General features: G+C 39.6%; 1 protein-coding gene across 1 annotated transcript in view; it reads right to left on the bottom strand.

The window, feature by feature from the left end:
* Nucleotides 1–23,094, bottom strand: part of LOC143885179 (AGC (cAMP-dependent, cGMP-dependent and protein kinase C) kinase family protein) — a 61,731-nt gene that overhangs the window by 4,466 nt on the left and 34,171 nt on the right. Inside the window, exons 7-10 of the mRNA XM_077389220.1 lie at nucleotides 14,797–14,881; nucleotides 6,301–6,432; nucleotides 6,096–6,209; nucleotides 5,183–5,230 (exon numbers count right to left, since the gene is read on the bottom strand). Of these exons, the coding sequence (XP_077245335.1) occupies nucleotides 5,183–5,230; nucleotides 6,096–6,209; nucleotides 6,301–6,432; nucleotides 14,797–14,881 (379 nt within the window). The remainder of the gene's footprint in view (nucleotides 1–5,182; nucleotides 5,231–6,095; nucleotides 6,210–6,300; nucleotides 6,433–14,796; nucleotides 14,882–23,094) is intronic.

The following is a 23,094-nucleotide window of genomic DNA, read 5'->3' as shown; positions in this document are numbered from 1 at the left end:
CTTCTGGAAAAGGGTTTACTCAACTAAGCAACATTGACTATCATGACACATTCTCCCCCGTGGCAGAGCTCAACTCAGTGAGAATCCTTCTTTCCATTGTTACCACACACTCATGGGACTTGCGAAAACAAGACGTGAGGAATGCCATTCTTCATGGTGATTTCCAGGAAGACGTCTATATGGCACAACCTCCAAGTTTTCATCCTACGAGACAGATTAACAAGCGTGCAGACTTGGAAAGATCATTATGGGTTAAAGCAATTACCACGAGCATGGTTTAAACAACTCAACTCAAGCCTTTCGAAAATATCAGTTTTAATGAAGCACCTACGATCATTCAATCTTCATTAGGAAGACATCTACGAGATACTAATTGTGATGCAGGATGATCAAATGTTGGAATGATATTTCTCTCCGATGCCAAGTCTGATGGAGGATGGGCCTATAGAAGGGATGCTAGGGGTGAAAAGGATGGGTAAAAATTAGGTTTTGGTTCCTAAAATATGTAATGAGATTGGAAAAATATTTCTACTAGGTTTAGGGTAAGTTTAGAATGGCGCAGACATATGTCGGGAGGTTTTCGAAGGATGCCGGGAAGCTTTCGAAGGATGCCGAGAAGGTGTAAAATGAGTTTTGGGACAAAACGAGAGAGAGATGCCGGATAGGGATGGATTTGAACGATGTTTCTACGGTTGAGAAATGTTTCAAATGGATATTTTAGGGGGTTTGTGTGTAAGATGAGTGAAAAATAATGCAAGAGAGGTTTTCGGGTTCCTGGGAAGGTGGTTTATGGGAAAAAACAGAAAAAAATAAAAAAAAAGAAAAAAAAAAAGAAAAAAGGAAAGAGATAAATAGCAAGGTCGGAATCTCACCAATCAAAGCTTAAGGCATCACACCAAGGGGTTCCTACGCATCGCACCTTAGGGAAGATTAAGGCATCGCACCTTGGCAAGAAGTAGACATCGCACCCACATAAGAGGAAAAATTTCATATCTTTTTCATTCATCATCATATAACGTAGCATTCTTCAAAAGGACCCTAAGGCTTACAATATATAAGAAGAAAGAAGAGCACTAGAAAGTTCTAAAACCCTAAAGAAAAAAACCAACCCTTTTAGACCAAATACCTTCTTGCTTGCTTCCTACTTAAAAATCCCGTAATACTCATGTGGAGCCTCTTTAAAACATACATAACATAAATAACTTTAGTTATTTTGATGGGAAAAGACTCTAATACCCCTATTATAACTTAAAGGACTTAAAAGACACCTAAAACACACTTAAAAATTAAAATATGGCCCTATGATGGTCCCCATCATTCTCCCCCTCTTGAAAAGATTCGACCCCGTCGAATAAAATGATTGGCACGATGAGTAAGATTCTTCAACTGGAATCCCCGCACATGTCACATACGGTTGTCCTTTCCAATGAACTAGGTACTTCCAATGCACAAGTAGCTTTAGGCAGTCATGTCTTTGGTTTGAAGTAGGGTGATGACCATGTGCGCTTTCGATGTATTCATGATGACGTGTCAGCTCAAGCAAAGAGAAACTTTCCTTAAGTCCATAAGCTTCTACTTGTGTATCCTCAAGCAAGTAGTAAAAATTTGGCAAGGGTTCACACATTACGATCAATGACTTTCTTGGTGTAATCTGAAGTTGTTGCTGACTACGTCGAGCGATTTTCCTCTTCCAGGCGTGTTCAATGACAGTTGTTGCTCTCTTGATTCTCATATAATATTCACGAATTGTTTGTGGATGACATGGGGCTCAATGGAAATAGTTCAAAAGAGATTGAAAAGGTTAATACTTTCCTTGGATTGAAGTTGCTTGTTCCAAGCAAGGTATCTTCATCTCTCCATGATCCTTCCAAACATAAGCATTTGGTGGGCAAGCAGATACACTTGCCCATCAGATGTCCACATGTTACATTTTTTTTTTTTAATGGTTGCAATTTCATTCAAAGAGAAAAGGGAAGACCGAGATGGTCAACCGAAAAGTACAGAAAGAAGCCACAAAGAAAGCAAAGAGAAACAAAAAGACCATAAGATAAAGATTAAGGAGGAAGAAAATCAACCATCTCTAACCCCTGCTTCCCCGCTCCATCCCTAGCAAGCTTGTCAGCCACAGTGTTAGCGGACTTTCTGGTGTGTTTAAATGTGATTAACAACCCTTCCACCCTGTCTTTAATCTCATCAAAGAACTGGGCAAACTCCAAGGAGGGACAATCGATTGTTTAAGCCACCGAATGACATTCATGGAGTCTCCCTCCACAATTACCCTATCCATGCAATCTTTATCCAAGAACTTTATTCCCTGGTGGACAGCTCTAACCTCTGTCTCGCTTGCGTCTGCAACCCCAAGAGGACCTGAAAAGGCCACATAACACCAACACTTGAGTTTCTTAGGACACCTCCTATGCCTGTTGAACCGAGGTTGCCCATACTAGAGCCATCAAAGTTTAGCTTAAGCAACCAATTCGATGGAGCCTACCATTCTTGAACAATTGATGGTTGCCTCTCTACACTGGAGCACACCTCCTTCCAAGCCTCACATAGGTCGAAGGCCGAGACAAACCGAAACGAAGGTAAAGTCCTCACCCATGCTATTGTCAAAGCTATCACTTTAATGAATAAGAAATGACGAAACTTGGCAACTCCTTCAAAGACATGTTACATATGTTATGAATATTCAATTCTTGCATTATTTTGCCTTCATCATTGGGAAGCTGATCTCCTCATAGTGAGCTATCTCAAAGGGTCACAAGGAAAAGGTCTATTATAAAAAATCATGCGCATTTGGAGGTCATAGGATGTTGTGATGTTGATTGGGCAGGATCCCCAGCATCCTCAGCAGACAGGAAATTAACTAGTGGCTATTACACATTTGTGGGAGGTAACAAGTGGAAGAGCAAGAAACAATCATTGCTGGCTCGATCATCAGTTGAAGCTGAGCATGGAATATAGATACACAACTCACGCACGTAGTAAGTTAATGTGTCTGCGTTACACCTGACTAAGATGGGAGTTGAGGATCCTACTCCAATGAAACTCCATTGCAATAATGAGGATGTTATTCACATTGCCTATAATATGGTGTTTCATAGAAGAACGAAGCCCATCAAAGTTGATTGTCATATTATTCAGGATCAAGTCACTTAAGAGTAAGGTAATAATATATGTTTGTGAGATGCCCCCCCCTTCTCTCCTCATCTTATTCCTCCTTCCCTTATCTTGATCCACTTTCTCTACTGCTTTTTGGCGTGCATCTGCTAATCAGTTTATAACCTCTTTATAGGAAAGATTTTAACAAGACGCAATATTTGTATTGGTGAAAGTCTAATAGCCCCCTGATTTCAATCAGAGGTGGTCATTTGCTTCTTATATGATAGTCAGTGAGTAAATCCACAATGAAGAACTTGGAAATGTAAGAAACAATTCCAGTAGAGCCAGAGACGTTGAGATAAATGGTGAAATATTGCAACTACTAGTTCACTAAAAGCTTCTAAGTATTTTTTAAACCCTGCTCCGTTTGGATGCCAGAATTATTTTGGTTCTTGGGACTTTTGTGGAACAAAAAACTTCCTGGGAGATTGGTGGGGAAAAAAACTCCCTGGAAGTATCCCGGTAAAATAAAAATCCCATGTTTGGTTGACCGGACTATGGTGGGGAAAAAAATCCCGGTAAAATAAAAATCCCATGCTTTGTTTGGTTGCTTGAACTGTTGGCAAGAAAAAAGTTCTTCTTTTGGTTATTTTGGTTCCTCGGATTTCGTGCGGGATTATTTTGGTTCCTGGGATTTTTTTTTCCAGCTTTGGGTTTCGTGCGGGGTTATTTTGGTTTGTGGGATTCTTTTTTGCCCACTATATAACTAGCAACCAAACGTGGGTTTCCTGCGTAAATTCCACAAAAGTCCCAAGAACCAAAAAAATTCAGGCACCCAAACAGATAGGGTGAAAAAATAGTTTTGCTTTTTCATATTTAGATACTTAATTTCATTTTCTTGTAAGAGAAAAGGATGAAACACCTGATGGGGTGATTAGAATGGGCTGCATCAGTGCTTAGAATAAATGCAAAGACCATAATAGATGACTAGAAATAAAGATCCCGACATGTCTTCAAGGTGGTGGAAAGATTCTTCTGAAGGGATGGCAAAGGACTAAAACAGAAAATCTGACACCTGGTTAAAAAAAATCATTTGTTTATTGTTACACTTCTAGGTTCTGAATTAATTTCTCATTGAAATCAACGGTTATAATGATCCCACTCAAATCGGAAAAGCTGTTGCAGGAGCAAAACCCACAAATTGAGTAACTTAGGCAGTCAGGTCCATTTGTAGATTGTCAAATGTTAGCAGCAGCGGAGCAGTTTTCAACAGGACGTAAGAATGTACTGTCCTAGGCATGTAATGAAATACAAAAAAAAGAAAAGAAAATAGCAAACAGAAATTTAGACAATCCAACTACTTTATATACGCAATGCTAGAGCCCAACACAGGACAAATTTCACCGAAGACCTTAGGGTGGAGTCCGGAAAATGCTTATTTCCATTTATCATAATGCATCTCATCAATGAGAATAGCTCGATTAAGATTCAAGATGGAAAAAGGAGAGAAAAGGGAAAAGAGCAACCCCAAGGGCAGAAATACTCTTCGATTAATACATTTTCAAAAAAAAAAAAAAAAAAGCTTAAAATGAATTTTTTTAAAGAGTTCCAAGTTTTGCTAACATAGGTTGCAATGAAGCAAGGTCATTTACTATTTGAAATCCATGTCGCTATTCAATAATGAGAAAGGGCCTCTGGTGAAATCATTAAAAATTGTATATTCTTAAGAAGAACTCGAGTTAGTATAATGTACAAAGGAAAGTTGAGGTCAATGATCTAACATACAAAAGTTCCATTCACTATAATTGTGTTTGTTTTATGAACAATGTATAGAGAGTTTCAATATTTACCTATTCAACTAATGGCAAAGAGAAAGGAATGTGCTCCACTCCAAAGTACACCTTAATTCTTTTAAGGCAGTTCATAAATATATGATACAAGTCTTTCATGGATTGAGCCATGAAATAGTCTAAATATCACCAAAGAGTTCATCTCATGTAAGTATTCGATATAACAAAAATTGAAAAATCCCAATCCAAATTCAAGAAAAACATAGTTTACACATAAATTAATCCAGTACCTTCCGTGTGGGTCCAGAACCAGTTCTTGCCGGTGTTGGAGGATCCAACTGAGGTTCAAAAAAATCAGAAATAATGCACATTAACAAAGGTATTATGCAAAATATAAAAGCACTTAGAAGCTTGAAACACGAAAGTGAGACCAAACCAGTAGAAAGATGTAGCACGATGAAAACAATTAAGTTTGCTTTCACCAACTACTAGGGACTTTTAGGCCCTGTTCGTCTTGGATTTTGAGAATGTTCAGTCCAAAATTGATTATTAGACTCAAAAGTAAACAAAATTTTGAGTACAATAATCAGGTTTGGACTTAAAATCAATTCACAAAATCCAAAACCAACAGGGATTTGGGAATGAGTAGAATGTAATTAATGTTGAACTTTCCAAATAGGATGCTTTTATTTCATCGAAAAAGACTTCAAAAGGTAAGCGAAAGGTCGAATTATGTAGAAAATAACATTGATAAGCAAACGATTAAGATCTTGAAAAATGAAAAATAGTTTTAATTTAAAAAAATGCAAAATACTCAAATTTGAGAATTCAGAATGTTCCTCGGCCTAGAAATGCATGGTCTTAATTTTGTTTTGTAAAAATGATAAAAATCCAATGTGTAACAAATGCCCCTTGCACTTAAACAGTCGTGTAAAAAATACCTCCATGAACTTCATACTTGCACTCAATACTCATGACAATGAGAATAAATTCATGCAATAATGTGGAGGCAACCACATTGGATAGCATTAAAACACAGAAAAGTGACGTAGAATTTGCCTAAAATGGTTAAAATCAGCATAGTAATAATCTAAGTGCAAGGAAATAAACCAAACAGTACATAGGACGTAAAATATGGTATAAAAATGGGAGTAACAAACATTTAAAAAAAAAAGGGAAATGGGAGTAACAAAAGTGTCATACATCATCAAACTTTAAAAAATTTTGAGTATCCAGCTCTCCATTAATCTCTGGCTTAAATGCTGCCTCCATTTCATAGAGTTTGTCCCATATAACATCTTTAAACCAAGGATGAGCCTGAGAAAAAATCCAATGGCAATAAATACAAGGTACAACAAACATTGATGACACCAAAAACATTCAGACTACAGCTGATTCAAAATCATACTTTTATCCGGTACGCCCCCACAGTACCTAGCCTGTGGTCAACATCGCATAGCAACCTACAAATAAGATCCTTCGCCTCAGGTGTCAACCGTGACTCTTCAGGAAATTTTAAGTGATTTCTCCAGTGCACAATCTGAAAACCATTAATCACCACACTGAAAACAAAAATAATATATTTTTCCCAAAAAATATAATCATAGCATATGGTGCGTAGAGTGCTGAGTTGTTATAATCTTCTATGCGATATGCAAGGAGAGAGAATTACCAAGTACCAATTGAAATATAAAAAAGAAAGGATATACTAAATAAGCGAAGAAAACCAACGACTGAAACATAAACATCAATGCCATGAAATATTCTTCAAATAATGGATAGCTCTTCAGAATATATCTATTGTGAAGTCTCATAAAATATCACATATGTATGACCATGGGTTTAAATTTCGGTCCGAAATTTCAGATTTTTTGAATTTTATTTTCAAAAATATATTATTAATTCTGAAATTTCGGTAATTTTGGCCGAAATTTCGAAATTAATAAAATAATACTTTTTTTTCTTGACCGGATTTCGGCCGAAACCGAAACCGAAATTTTAATCCATGTGTATGACTCATCATTCTATTATACCAGTTCACTAAAGAAGCTGATGTTCCTAGACATATAAATATCACTGTGGCATGCAAACGGGCCGGATTCTGTTCAGAATTCAATAAAATAATATATTCATACATCTTGGAACTCAATGATCAAAGTTGTAAGGCATTGAAGAAGAAAACAATTATGATAAAATAAGCTCCAATATCAAAAACCGGGACCAACATTATAATTGCAACGGGCAACTATATTGAATAATAAGATCAAGAAAACCCTTTAGAAAATTAATTTAAAATATTTTAAAAAGTAAAAAATAATATGCCAAATCAGTAATGTTCAATAACAAATTTAATTAAAAACAAAAAAAAATATTGAATTTCTATTTCTTATTAGAGCATGCACAAAGTTCTTTGTTTGTAGTGATTGCATATGCATTTAATATTAAAAAATAAATATGCAAATACATATTAAAAATGCAGAATACTTACTGTCTCTTTTTCTACCTTTTTTCAGGAACGCATGTTGATATGTGCTCGAGGGCATTACTTACATTTAGGAGGTAGATGATGATAATGAGGACAACAACGATGACTTACCAGCTTTTGATAATTGATATTATTATTTGATGCCTGAGACTTTGAGAATTGATATGAACTTGTGTCTTTTATTATGTTTAAGATTATTATCCAATATACCATTAAAAAACAAAAGATTATTATCCAATATGCATAGTTTGGGTGGGAACGGATGATTAGTATGTGACATGATATTGAATAACTAATCATGATAGTTTCTGTTTAAATTGTTGGATTTGGATGGAAAATGAACTAGTCATTTTTATTAAAGTTGCTAATTTGTTTATAATTCTCATATTTTTCTAATAAATACACGCACGTGTTATATATATATATATATATATATATATATATATATATATATATATATAGGGGAAAATGTTTCTACTCCGACGGATTAGATAAATTATCTCCTCGGACGGCCAGAAATAGGGTGGCCCACGTTGTTTGGGTGATGCAAACCATTCATATCTCCTCGGACGGCCAGAAATAGGGTGGCCCACGTTGTTTGGGTGATGCAAACCATTCATCTGATGGGCCGATGAGGTGTGCCCAAAATATTATATCCATACGATCATCATAACCCTTCGATTTGCAGAGGTTAAAATGGACGGGCTTAAACTGATGAAGGATTGGGAAGAGAAATAGACAAAAGGGGATAAAAGAGAAGAAAAAAAAGAGAATAGATGAGAAAAGAAGAGAAGAATGGAAGAAGAATAGGGGAAGAAGAAGAAGAGAGAAGAAGAGACGAAATTAGGGAGAAGTAGAAGAAGAGAGGGAAGAATAGAAATCTGGGGGAGAAGCTCTCAATCAATTCAATTAATCATCCAAGTTAAATTCCTAATACAATGAGGCCTATTTATAGGCAACTGAAATAAAATTCCATGGAAAATAAAATCCTAAAACTAAAACATAGAAATATAAATCCTAGAAACTAAATAACATGAAAATAAATCCTAATGGGCAAATATGCCACTTATTGACCCATTATCTGCATCATTCTCCCCCGCTTGAATAGAACTCGCCCTCGAGTTCTAATCCACCCGGATCAAATATGTAGACGACCCACTCAAGCAGCATGAGTCGCAATCTGTCGGCGACACTCCTGATGTGTAATTCTCATAACAACCGTGAGAAGCGTCTGAAATGTCGATGGAGTGAGAGGGAAGAAATCGCCCATGTAGAATCATAAATACGCGAACCTCTCCTGACAGGTAATGAAGCTGGGAAAATGGCAACGGACTCCTCCTGGATCGGTGGGATCGGCATAACAGCTATGGGCAATACCAATCCATGACCAGCCTCAATAAAGATATCACCTGCTGGTATTAAATCTGGCTCAATGGAATCATTTGTTAAGGGCATATCTGGCTCAACGGTATCGACCAATGTGCTAAAATCATTTGTTGAAATATCCACGGGAGACTCAACACTGCCATGATGCTCCTCTGTGTCAACACAAATCTCGACAATCTGCTCAATTGGCTCAAAGATAGGGAAATCCTCCGTAAGATACTCCCGATCATCCGTCACAGATAACGACTCATCAGTCAGGTCACTCGCCTCTGACTCATGACGGTGGTCGGTCGACTCTATCAAAGGATCAGACTCACATGGCTATGTCACAATAACTGTCTCGACTGTGGAAAAGTCAATCTGTCTCTCTAGATGCTCGGCAATCGGCCCTGTGGAAATCTCTGAATCGTCTTCGGCCTCAGCAATCACTGGACTCTCTAGCTCTATATCAGAGATCTCTGACTCAATATCTGCCATCATGGACTCAGTATCTGACATAATAAGCAGGGGCTCAACAACTATAATGGTCTCATCCACAATGTCATCTGTTGGACCAATAGCATCATCTGTGTCTGGCTTGTCATTAGTGTTAGCAACTTCCTTCGCTATTTTAATTTCGGCCTCTCGTGCACGACGGGCTACGATGTTTCGTTCAAGGCCAACGAAGGCTTCATGTTCTTCGCGGCGGGCTGCAGCTTCACGTTCACGTACCAATTTCCTCTCATTCAAGTAACGCATTGTACTTTCTTTCCAAGATTGCCTGAAATTCAGCTTCTTATGCAAGTCGAGCAGCTTCTTCCCGTCGAGCGGCTTCTTCACACATCAATCTTTGTTTATACACTGCGAACTCACGTTTCAATCTCTGCTGATAATGATATCCATAAATGTTCATAAATTCATAACGAACTTCCCATAGACGGAATCGTGGCTTACCTAACTCATGGCGCTCTAGCACGAAGAATTGTCATTTTGACTTGGCGTCTCTGCAAACTGAATCCTTAACACAACAAATGGTTATTTCATGATTATAACTATAGTACTGATGATATGCATCAAGTGCCTTGATCCATTCTTGAAACGCATCATCGACATCTCTATAGGGATAGTGGTGTTCATCGTAACCATGGAAATATAGAACAAATGGTGGAGCCATAAGGATCGGTGTCGGAAACTGAAACCAACCGTCTAATCTATCTATCAAGTCGAATGGAAGACACTGCTTTTCGCGGATCTCAGATCGAAGGCCTGGATGGCTCGGATCGGCGATCAGACTTAAACGAACGGACACCCAAAGTTGGTCGTTGTAGTGCTTGCACTCACTCTTGAACAGATCTTTGGAGACTGCGCGGCTTGATTGAAAACTTAGGAGACCTGGATCCTTTGGCTTTGATACCAAATTTGATGTAGGATCGAGAAGAGAAATAGACGAAAAGGTATAAAAGAGAAGAAGAGAACAATGGAAGAAGAATAGGGGAAGAAGAATAAGTAGAGAAGAAGAGACGAAATTAGGGAGAAGTAGAAGAAAAGACGAAAGAATAGAAATCTGGGGGAGAAGTTCAATTCAATTAATCATCCAAGTTAAATTCCTAATAAAATGAAGCCTATTTATAGGCAACTGAAATAAAATTCCATGGAAAATAAAATCCTAAAACTAAAACATAGAAATATAAATCCTAGAAACTAAATAACATGGAAATAAATCCTAATGGGCAAATATGCCACTTATTGGCCCATTATCTACATCATAAACCTCCACAAATCTGTCTATTTTAAACCTCCACAAATTGAAGGGTTAGGATGATCCTATGGAGATGATTTTTGGGGCACACCCTATCTATGTCAGGGCCATCAGATGAATGATTGCGATCCCCCAAACAATGTGGGCCCACCCTATTTCTGGTCAACGGAGTAGATAATTTACAAATCGATTTCGATTTTCAAAACATTCGCATATAAATACACTAGTAAGTATCAATCTAAGCACAAGTCCAATTACCAAAAGTAGACAAGCTACATGGGAAATTATGATGCCCATCCTCACAGGGTGATTGCATCTAAACAATGCAAGCATGCTAAAATAACAGACGTTGGCCCTCTGTTTCTTTTGAGAGTACAACGTAAGGGCATTTTAGTCTTTTTACAATGAGGGGGTACCATTGTGCCTTTTATGTAAGTTGAGCTAAATTTAATAATAGTGATTAGGGGGTGATTATAATCAACAAGCAGTGACCCTTTCTCCCTGATTTCTTTCTTTTTCAACTTGTTTTCTATTTGATATGAGAGCTAAGACAAATATTTAAAAAAAGAAAAAGAAAATAAATCAAAACTAAAACACTATCTACTCTCATTTTCCTACTGATCTTGGACATTAAACAGCAGATTTGTTATCTCAGCAAGATATTCAAGTAGAGGGTAGTATCAAGGGGGCAAAGATCTTGTGGTAACCTTCACATGTCGTACGGCTGATGCCAACAGCTGTATGGCCCCACCCTTGCTCGATCAAAGGAATATGGGTGGCATCTGAAAGCTTATTTTTATATTTTATGATTTGTCCTCAATGTGAGATTTGAAAAACCTAGTTTTCGATACTTCTCTTTGTGCTTCTCACCCTAACAATTTTTGCATGGAAAAGAGGGTCATATCGGATCATTTTTTTTCAAAAAAAGAGATTGTGCAAGTGGTTTCAATCCACTTCGTTGTGTATTGAGAGAGATTCGAGCTCTCCTTATGGGCTTCTTCACATTCCCAGAAACGTTTTTTTTTTTTTTTCGAAAAAGATTTGTCAGGAATCATGTGGAATGTCGTGCAAGACATATTTATGGCACTATTACATTTTTGAATCATATATAGATTTTCATTTGTAATGATTTTGTGAAGAATTGAGGCATCAGTTAGGTTCTTTCCAAGGATAAAATGATTGTCCCTTTGTTGTTTTTTTTTTGAATGGTGTTATCCCTTTGTTTTTGGACTAGAGAGACTTTTATGAACTGATTTAAATCATTTCATTTATTTTGGTCCTTAAAAAATAGTGGCCTTCAGACCAAGTAACCCTATGTACAGTTGAAAGCAATAGAAGAGATGAAGGTGAACACAGCCCTATTCGACGATTTCCTTCTTTTGCCTCAACTGTAAACATTATCAGCCCCTTGACGAGTCGGAAGATCTTCTATGGCACAACAAATCATGCCATCCGCATCTCCGTCTGATTTATAAGTATTGTGGAAACGCATTTAGGGATGTGAACAAGCGTCACAACCATTGGAGGGATCATACTATAACAAGGGGATGGGGATGTCGGGTGGGATGAAGAAGATCAACGATGGACCCGAAGACGATTCGGGTAGCGGTGGCGGCGTAGCGTCGACTACAATGGGAAAATGGAAAAGTAGTGGAACTTTTAGGGTTCAATCTTCCCCCAAGTCAAAGGGAAAGGAGACAAGCAACGCATTGGGCCCCAAAATGACAGGGGGCTTGTCCCCTAATCAACCTAAGTCATTGCGTGCCCATTTCCCTCCATCTAGTGGTTCTTTTATTTGCTTTTATATGCTTCTTCTGTTTGACTATTGGATTAGGCTTTGACTACATGTGGTGTTTGGCTTGCTTAGACTGCATGTGGTGCTTCTTGACTTAGCCTTTGTTTGGCTTATAGGATGTTCACGTACTTGTTTGCTTGTATGTGTTTTTTCATCTGTTTAAAGTGACTTAGCTTTTGTTTAAATGTTCTCTCTCTCCCTCTCTCTCCCCCCTCCTTTAGGCTAAAATCTAGGTGGGATATCCATGTAGACGTATTCTTGCAAATTGCAAGGAAGACATTTTGCACATCTAGTTGATGAAGTGGCCACTCCTTGTTGCAATTAAGGAGAAAAAAACTTTGGTGGAGTTGAGTTTGGCATCAAGAGAGAATGACTCCTAATAGTCGATTACATAAAAGATTGTACACAAACTCCAACATCTGACAGAACTCCAACATCGAAATTTTCTTGCTTATCAAGTTTTCCTGCAACCTTCAACTATGCCTTCCAAAAACGTCCAATCAGCAAAAAGAAACAAACCCAGATCCCCTTAGAAGTAACCACCAATTTAATTGCCTCTGCTTTCTTTTAGCTACCTGTTGTATTACAAGAAATCGTTCGACTAAGCTTCTACACATGCCCAAAAACTGTGGTTAGTCGGAACCAGTCTCCCCCCCCCAGAAACCTTAAGTCGCACACTTCCCAATATTGTCCACGACGTGCTGAATCATAAAATCCAGAATTTCTACAAGAAGTTCCTCTGGAACTTGCTCCAAACGACTGGGGAATGTCCTATCCGCAATTCTTCCTTTCATTTCCTGAATGCCAATAGTTTTGTTGGCTTCCCAGTTGAGCTTCCTCATATCTTTTTCTTCTGCCAGAAGAAATTTGAAGAACGGATGTGCAAAGAGAGGCGATTGGGTTTCCCTAATCTCCGTTGACCCTGTGAGCCGGTTTAAGGGGAATGGGCATTCCTGAGCCTCCTGTCAGAAAATATCCCATTGCTTTCGGAGTAGGGCATCAGCTACCTCCTTGGGCCAAGGATCCATTAAGGCAGCCTTTTCTTCATCATAAACCGCCTCCTCCATCCTCCTTAAAATATCTTCCAGAATTCTCACCTCTGAAGACAGACGCGCTCTTCTACCTTCATAAACGATCGGGAAACTAGAAGAGGGGTCATGACTCTCCATTCTCAGAGATAAGCTAATAGAACAGAACCCAAATACGATACAAGACCAGATAGAAAAGAAGCAACCACGAAATACTCCAGCGAGAAGCAAAGAAAGAATGAAGGAAAAGAAAACCTAGAGGCAACTACACAACTTTCGCCACTGAACATCAAGGAGACCAATTAACCCCTCCTCGGGAAATTGAACCAAAAAGGAAAGGACACGCCTACCAAAGTAATAGACAATACTACCCTTGGAAACTAATAATCACACCCAAAAGCCCTAAAAGGTATTAAGAACCAATCCAAGAGGCCCAAGAGAAACGACTTAGCCTTTATTTCGCTTATAGGATTTTCACGTACTTGTTTGCTTGTGTGTGTTTTTCGTCTATTTAAAGTGACTTGGCTTTTGTTTGAATGTGCTCTCTCTCTCTCTCTCTAGGCTGAAATCTAGGGGGATATCCATGTAGAAGTATTCTTGCAAATTGCCATGAAGACATTTTGCATATCTAATTGATGAAGTGGCCACTCCTTGTTGCAATTAAGGAGAAAAAACCGTTGGCAGAGTTGAGTTTGGTATCAAGAGAGAATGACATCTACTAGTCGATCCCATACAACTTCTGAACTTCATGTATCCTTTGTCTACCATATGAGTTTTGTGGCGCTCTATGGATCCTTCAGCTTTATGTTTCATAGTGTATACCCATTATACCACATCGTGTGTTTTCCTTTTGGCAAAAACCAGGTCCCATGTGTAATTTTTTTCAAGTGTTTTCATCGCTTCGACCATGGCTTCCTTCCACCATGGTTGAGCTAAGGAATCATAAACTTTAGTGAGAATAGAAACAGACGCAATGGATGAAAGGTAAGTTCTATAGGAAGGAGATAATGTGAAACATCATGTGAAAGATTGGTTGATTGGTTGATATTTGTTCCAAATTGAGTGTGGAACATCATGTGAAAGATCTTAAAGATGCTTGGAACTTCAAATCTCGATTTCATAAGATAGATCCATCTAGCCATTGAAAGGGCAATGACAAAGACAATATAAAATTAATTGAAAGGCCACACCAATGTCTAACAGTCCATAAATCAAAGATACATGTGAAGTATCACAAAAGCCACTCCAATGTCTAACAGTCCATACATCAAAGATACACATGAGTATCACAGAGGATGAAAAGAGAAAATGAAGAAAATTATAAGGGCAATGACAAACGAGGCAAATAAATAAAAGATTATATTAATAGAGTTTGAGATAGAAGTCACCATTTTAATAGAACATTCTAATTATAAACAAGCAAAAACATGCCTCGTGAAGACATTAAAAACTAAGGATCTTAGTAGGGAAACCTTTCTGCATGTGGTTATTGGGTCATCAGCATAAAATGGTGGATAACCAACAAGCATTTCGTACATTATTGCACCCAGTGACCACCTGCATGCAGCCAAAGAATAGCATTACAGACAGGAAACAATAGTAGGAAGAAATACTTCTACCTAATTTAGTTTAATTCAAAAAGAAAAAGAAAAAGAAAACTATGGTACAAAATGTGAGATAAGATTGCTCAATTGTTGGCAAAGTCGTTATCCTATGGTTCAAACAGAAAGCATAATGTATACCCATTGAGCTGCTACAATACCTAACAAAGATTAGTATGCCAACCTTGAATGTCAATCGTATAGTTCAAGCATTTTAGAGCCACAGTAGTAGTGAAGAAATAAACAACTATTCTAATACCTGACAGTAGCACCGATTAATATCATGTACTTGAATTTGGACCAATGTGGCCCTCTTGTGTTTCTTTTGCCTTTTTTGTCTCCTTTGACATATAAAATGTTCAAATATAATAATATTAGGGGAATGAAATTTGCAGCATATTAATTGAACACAAGCACACAGTGAAAGTTATTAGAGCAAAATATGGAGAGGATTTCAAAAAAGGTTCATATACAGTGAGAAGAGAAAAAATAAGGAGAGAAGTAGAGTAAGGGTGAAGTGATTACCAGTCGGCATACGGTTCTAGAGAACTAAGATAAACTGACTGTTTTGAGGTAAGAACCACCTACAATGAAATAAGAAAATAACAATGTCCACGTGGAACTCCCCGAGAATGAAACAAATGATAAATGAGGTAAGAACCACCTACAATGAAATGAAGAAAAGAACAATGTCCCCCGACAATAAAACAAATGACAAATGAGGTAATAAGAACCACCTACGATGAAATGAAGAAAAGAACAATGTCCACGTGGTACTCCTCGATAATGAAACGAATGATAAAAAGTGGCCACATTTGCCTCCGAGGATAAACAAGTTAAAGAGAGCTTTAACAAATTTCATCAGAAAAGTGCGTGGCTACTTTCCTGAATGCAGGAAATATCAAGGGCATGCATGACTACTTAACAGGGGAATTCACTGCAAATACTACCTTGGCTCATTATTGCCGAGACAACGGTCTACTTCTTCACATCCATCGCGCAATGCATGCAGTTATTGATAGACAGAAAAATCGTGGTACACACTTTCGTGTACTAGCTAAAGCGTTACGTATGTATGGTGGAGATCATATTCACTCTGGTACCGTAGTAGGTAAACTGGAAGGGGAACGGGACATCAGTCGTATCGGTTTAGTCGTTCCGTTCGGTCCCTCACTTCACTGATTGCGTAGGTAATCACTGAGCGTGCTTGTTCAGTGCTATTTCCTGGTCGTCCAATGGTCTTTGCAAGGGGTGTCATCTCGAGGGAGGAGGTGGAAGAGATGAGATCCCTAAAGGACGAACATAAGCGTTTGGTGCTACATGAAGAAATTTTCTGGAGGCAAAGATTCAGGTTTCGTTGGTTGAAAGAGGGAGACAAAAATGCAGCTTACTTCTATTGGATAGCCGACACAAAAAGACGGGGAGCCGCATAAGTGCTCTACAAGTGAACGGTTAGGGAAGAGAAAAGAGTGATTGTAGAGGAGATTGTGAACTTTGCAGGGGTCTATATTCATCAGTCTCTCATCCCAAACAAGATGGGGTGAGTAGGTTGGAAGAACGGGATAGAGACCTATTAGAGAAGCTTTTTGACATAGATGAGATAAGGACGAGCCTTTTCGCTCTAGGGAGGGAGGAAGGGATAGAACCCTAGGATCGGATAGTCTTTGTTTGGCATTTTTTCAGAGTTTTTGGGAGTATGTGAAGGAAGACACCTCCAAATTTTACAAGGAATTCAAAGAAGGGCAAGAACTGGACAAAGGAAAGGGGGCCACTTTCATCACTCCAATACTCAAAGTCTCAGGAATTTTGAACATAGTGGACTTCTTGCTTATAGGCCTCGTAGGGTGCCTATATAAAGTCTAAGCAAAAGTCCTAGCAGAGCGCCTCCAGAAAATTCTACCACAAATTATATCAAGTAACTAGTCGACCTTCATACAAGACAAATCCTAGATAATTCTCTCTTACGATCGGGTGGATGGGACTACCTGGACTACATTCTAGAGAGGATGCGCTTTGGGAACCGGGGGTATGATTGGATCAAAAGGTGTATTTTCTCAATCTTGATCAATGGAACACGAAAAGGCTGTTTTAAGTCCTCTAGAGGCTTAAGGCAAGGAGACCCGATCTCCCTATTCTTATTTCTGATAGTGGCTAAGACTCTTAGTGAGATGTTGGATAAGAGTAGAGCCCAGGGGCTCATTGAAGGCTTCAGGATTGGAAGTCAAGGGGTGCCACTTGAGTTGGGCTCAACCCGAACCCGTCAGGTTGAACCCTATTTTTTCTCGGGTTGGGTTAGGGCTTAATTGGGTTGAGCCTGATTTTTTCTCAGGTTGGGTTAGGGCTTGATTGAGTCGGGTCTTGAAAAAAGGAGACCCGAATTTATTTCAGGTCGAGTTAGGGTTAAGGCGTCGCGCGACCCGACCCGACACAAACCTGAATTTCAGGTGGATTTTTGCAGCCAGTCACACAGGTAAACTTAACTTTTTGAAGTTAGGGTTGACTTCCACAGACGCTCACCCAAACTATTTAACAAGTAAACCTAACTTTTCACCGACTCATCCGATTTCATCCATTTGAAATTTGAGTCCCAAAAATTTAGCTTGCGCCTTGCATGTAGAGTGAATTTAGGGTAAATTTCCACTGCATTTCATTGGAAAAAATGAAAACAGAAGAACATAACAAAAACGATGCCAAAATGGGGCTCCAGTCACCTAAGTTTTGCACTTGCTAGGGTTCGGGATTTGCCCTTGTTGCATGTCGCGATTCACATCGAAGAATACGGGAGAGAAGGGATAGCCAATCACGTCGGTGACGAAGAAAACCCGCAATCGTCGCCAAGGTGATGAAGAAACCCAACTTTTGTGACTAGGACACTTGAAGCTCTTGTAACTGTTGCCTAAATGTGTGGCACGTAGAGGAAAATGTTGGTCCTTTTTTCATTTAATCATGCTTGGATCTCTTTTTTCCTCTCTATATTTCCAAATCAAACATCTGGGAGAAAAATTACTTGGAAGAAGAGGAAGAGGAAAAGAAGCAGCAGCACCTAGGAAGAAAATCGGCGTGTCACATAAAAGGTAGGTCACCATTCTTCTTCTAGCCTTAAATTTGTTATTTTCTTTTGCATATTCTCTAAAAAAATTGAACGAAATACTTATGTAACTGGAAATCGTGTTGGGTTCAGGTTGACTGTATTATATGCAGCCATGCGGGTTGGGTTTGGTTTGACTCTCCTCGGGTTGAGGTCGGTTTGGGTTGAAGAATTGTTCTCTCAGGTTGGGTTAGGGTTGGCCTCAACCCGATCAAACCCGGCCCAAGTTGTACCCCTATGGAGGTTTCTCATCTTCAATCTGATGATGACTTGGTTTCTGGTGCTCCAAAAGTAGTGAAGGTGTTAAAGTTGAAGGCTACTCGCCGGGGTTACGAGACAGTGATGGGCCAGAGGTCGAATTTTCATAAGTCCGGGATTCTGGGTATCCACACATCTGGGGGTGATTAATGGGTTGGCTGGTTTCCTTGGTTGTACTGTTGATAAGTTCTCAATAACATATTTAGGCCTTCTGTTGCATGTCAAAAGACCCAGAAAGGGAGAGTAGGATCATATTGTGGAGACAGTGGAGAAAAGATAGGATTCATGGAAGCATAATTTGGCCTCTTTGGGGGGCAAAATTACCCTTAGTAAAGCCATCCTTGCTAATATTACAGTCTATCACTTATCAGTCTTCAAATGTCTCATGAGTGTGATTAAGAGAATAGAGCAAATTTAGAGAAGTTTTATTTTTCCTTTTTTCGTGTGTGTGTGTGTGTGTGTGTGTTTGGGGGGGTGGGGGGGTGGGGGGGAGCGGAAAATGAACTTGGTTAGTTGTTAACAGGTGTGTAGGCCCATCAGAGCAAGTGACCTGGTGATCAGAAGACTGAAAGGTGTTAATAAGGCATAACTTCTGTTATTGTAGAGAAGAAGAAGAAGTGAGGCAGAAAATGGAGTCTCCTTTTGCAGTTCAAGCTAAAAGGTATCACAAACAAATGATTAAGGACCAAAATACGCATGACCATAAACATGTTTGTGTGCCCGAATACTCCACCCTTGGTCATGCATAAGAAAACACCAACACATTTTTTTAAACAAAGCAGAGTTCATCAAAATAAATCAGAGATACACATTTCGTCCACAACAATGCAATCTCTCGAAAGCCCCAACTTCACGCCTTCAGAGCGCAATCTGTCACTCCAATGCCATTTCCCTCCTGACTTCCTCTTTCAGTGCTATTATCTCATCTATGATCCGTTCTTTTTCAAGCTCCCGTCTCAAGGCCTCTCTGGAAGTAACCGATTCAGAAATGTGAAACAACCAGTTACCGATTTAGAAATAAATCGGCAGGCCTTCGGCATGCAATCTGTCGTTCCAATGTCATTTCCCTCCTGACTTCCTCTTTGAGTTCTATTATCTCATCTACGAACCGTTCTTTTTCGAGCTCCCGTCTCAAGGCCTCTCCGAAAATAACTCGATTTAGAAATAAATCGGCAGGCCTTCAGAAATATGTTGCTCCAATGCCATTTCCCTCCTAACTTGCTCTTCGAGTGCTATTATCTCATCCCTGATCCGTTGGAAGGAACTCGATTCAGAAGTGTAAAACAACCAGTTACTCCAAAAGCTTAAGCTGTTGGAGAAAGGCGTTATTTATTCTTTTATACTTTAACATCCCCCCCCCTCTCCCGGTCTCACGTGTGACTCCTCTTTTTAGGGTTGGCCTACACGTGTTGCATGTGGCCACTCTTTTCGGTTTGGCCATTGCATGTGGATTTTGCTATCAAAGAGGTTTGAACCCAGGCATTTGCTCTGATACCATGTGAAACAACCAGTTACTCCAAAAGCTTGAGCTGTTGGAGAGAGGCGTTATTTATTCTTTTATACTTTAACAAGAAATAAGTCTCTCCGTTGTGAATCTCCGCCGATATATCTTCGCAATGCTTGCGTCATGAAAAACCGATTGGCGGATGGAGTGGTTAAATCGGAAGAAGCCGGATAGTCGCCTGCTCTGATTCGAAAATCCATGTAAGGAGACAGATTCCAGAAAGAGAGAAAGAGATTAGGCTGATTTTATAGTCATGGAAATTGCCATTCAAAAAAATGGCATAACTTGGGAAATGGCTTTGGAGGTTCGGGGAAGAGATTCAACAAGTGTGGGCCAAAGTCATAGAAGACAAATACGGGGCGGTATTGGGCCATTGGATATCTGATGAGAAGTATAGTCATGGTACACTGCCAATTTGGAGGGACATCCTGAGACAAACACAAATTAAGGGATAAGATACAGATTTTGCAAGGGTGACAGAATTCAGTTTTGGTATGACAAATGGTGTGCCAAGTTCCGCCCCCCCCCCCCCCCCCCCCCCCTTAAGGACTCGTTCCCCAATCTGTTTGCAGTGGCTTTGGAAAATGAGGCAATAGTGAAGGATTGTTTCCAGTGGGAAGAGAAAAGGACATGGAAAATTAACTTTGGGAAAAACTTCTTCGATAGAAAGTTGGATCGAGTGGCCATATTTTTGGGGTTGCTGGAAGCATATTACATCAAGAAGTCCGGCAAAGATAAAAGGGTTTGGACCTGGTGCTCATCGGACGAGTTTTGGGTCGAATCATTCTACCATCAACTTGTGAATTGTTCAGTGACCTCTCTTATGGCCAGAATGTGGTGAATTCCAGCGCCCCAAGGGTATGTGCTTTTGGTTGGATCGCCTTCCTCGACAAAATTCAAATGGTTGTATATCACCGTGCACTATTTGTGGAGTCGAGTCATACAATGGACCACATCAGGCTTACCAAGGGGGTATAGGGGTTCTCAACAGATTTGGTATGCTTTGGGTCTTCCTACTCAGGCTTATCGAACTTTTGGAGTTGTGGTCCCTTGCTTTGTGGCGAAAGAAGGGGAAGATTCTATGGAACTTGGTTTTGTTGGACACCATTTGGGTGTTATGGAAGAAAAGAAAACTCATCTCTTCCAAGGCATGGTCAAAATGTAACACTTCATATTCACAAAGATAATAGCCTTACCCATCTCTTCGACTAAGACTTTTCCTGGCTTCAAATTCATCTCCACTGATGATCTCTAACATGGTTTGAGGGAGATATGTTTCAGTAGCGACCATTGGCCACTCTCATTCCTGAGTGGGTTCCGCCTAGTCCAAGTCAATTGAAACTCAATTTTGATGGGTCTAGCTTTGGGAATCCCGGGCAAGAAGGCAATGGTGGTTGTTAGAGTCAGAGAATGAGAATGAAAGAGTTGGAGACTTGCCCCCCCTCACGATGATATTTATATTATAAAGACAAGTACAATGACTATATTGCCCTCAGGCTTATTACATATATCTAACACTCCCGCTCAAGCTAGAATGTAGATATTATACATTCCTAGCTTGTTACAAATGTCATTGAGTTTAGCTTTGCTTAAGAACTTGGTAAATGCATCCGCTAGCTGATCTACAGATCGAGTGAAAGCAACCTGAACTTCACATCTCTGTATCCTCTGGTGAATAAAATGACAGTCTACTTCGATATGTTTGGTCCTCTCATGAAACAAGGGATCGGTAGTGTTGAGAGAGAATAGAGAGAAGTGAAAAGTGAGTTGGGAAAATCGCCCCCTCACTTATGTATTTATATTAAATAGGATAAGTACAAAAAATGACAATTATGCCCTTAGGCAATACACTATATCCAACACTCCCCCTCAAGCTGGAATGTAGATATTATACATTCCCAGCTTGTTACAAATATCATTTAACTTTGACTTAGGTAATGACTTGGTAAAAATATCTGCTAACTGGTCCACAGATTAAGTGAAGGAAACGTGTATTTAGCCCCTCTAGATTCTCTGGCGAATAAAATGGCAATCAACCTCTATATGTTTGGTTCTCTCATGAAATACGGGATTGGTGGCTATGTAAATCGCAGCTTTACTATCACAGTAGAGCTGAGGTGAAAAAGTAGCAGAGAAACCAATCTCTGACATGAAAGACCGTAACCAAAGAAGCTCCCCACTAGTATGAGACATAGCTCGGTATTCTGCCTCGGCGCTAGACTTTGAAACAATCTCTTCTTTCTTACTTTTCCACGATACCAGATTGCCGCCAACAAAGGTGCAATAACCCGTGGTTGATCTCCTATCTGCTGGAGATCCTACCCAATCTACATCACTAAATCCTTCCACTCTGACATGCCCATTTTTCTTGAATAGCAAACATTTCCCTGGTGCACCTTTCAAATAGCGAAGAATCTGAACTACCGCTGCCCAGTGAGAAGTACGAGAGGCACTCATAAACTGGCTAACTACCCCAACTGCATAAGAGATATCTGGGCGAGTAACAGTGAGATAAATAAGTTTCCCAACCAGACGACGGTACCTGCTAGAGTCGTCCATCAAGTCTCCCTCTTCTGCAATTAGCTTGGTGTTTGGATCCATAGAAACACCAGCAGGCTTTGCCCCCACAAATCCAGTCTCCTCTAACAAATCAAGCACATATTTCCGCTGAGAAATGGATAGATTACTGCCAGAATAAGCTACCTCAATCCCTAAAAAATACTGTATGCGACCAAGGTCATTAGTGGAGAATTATGCCTGTAAGAAGGTCTTCAATTTCTGTATACCAACTGTATCACTGCCTGTAATAATAATATCATCCACATAGACTATAAGGAGAACATGTCCTGCATCAGAGTGACAACTAAAGACAGAATGATCAACTGCACATTGCTGCATGCCAAATCGCATGACAGCGTCACTAAAGCGCCCAAACCATGCTCTAGGAGACTGCTTGAGCCCATACAAGGACTTACGTAGCCTGCAAAGTGAAGATGACATCTCCCCCTGAGCAACATACCCTGGAGATTGCTCCATGTAAACCTCCTCAAGCAAGTCACCATGAAGGAAGGAATTCTTGACATCAAGCTGATAGAGGGGCCAGCCTTGATTGACAGCAAGGGAAATGAAAACATGAATAGAGGGAATCTTAGCAACTGGGGAGAAGGTCTCCATGTAATCAACGTCGAAGGTCTAGGTGTAACCTTTGGCGACAAGGCGAGCCTTTAGCCTCTCAACAGTACTGTCTGGTAAATATTTGATGGTGAACACCCATCTATAGCCAACGGTATGTGCCCCGGAAGGAGGAGGAACTAAATCC

This window comes from Tasmannia lanceolata, unplaced genomic scaffold (genome assembly GCF_043159265.1).
Source record: "Tasmannia lanceolata isolate RefF3 unplaced genomic scaffold, GAP_Taslan_0.1 ptg000008l, whole genome shotgun sequence".
Taxonomy (NCBI): domain Eukaryota; kingdom Viridiplantae; phylum Streptophyta; class Magnoliopsida; order Canellales; family Winteraceae; genus Tasmannia; species Tasmannia lanceolata.
The sequence above is the reverse complement of the archived record's forward strand: the minus strand, read 5'-3'. Positions and strand labels throughout refer to the sequence as shown.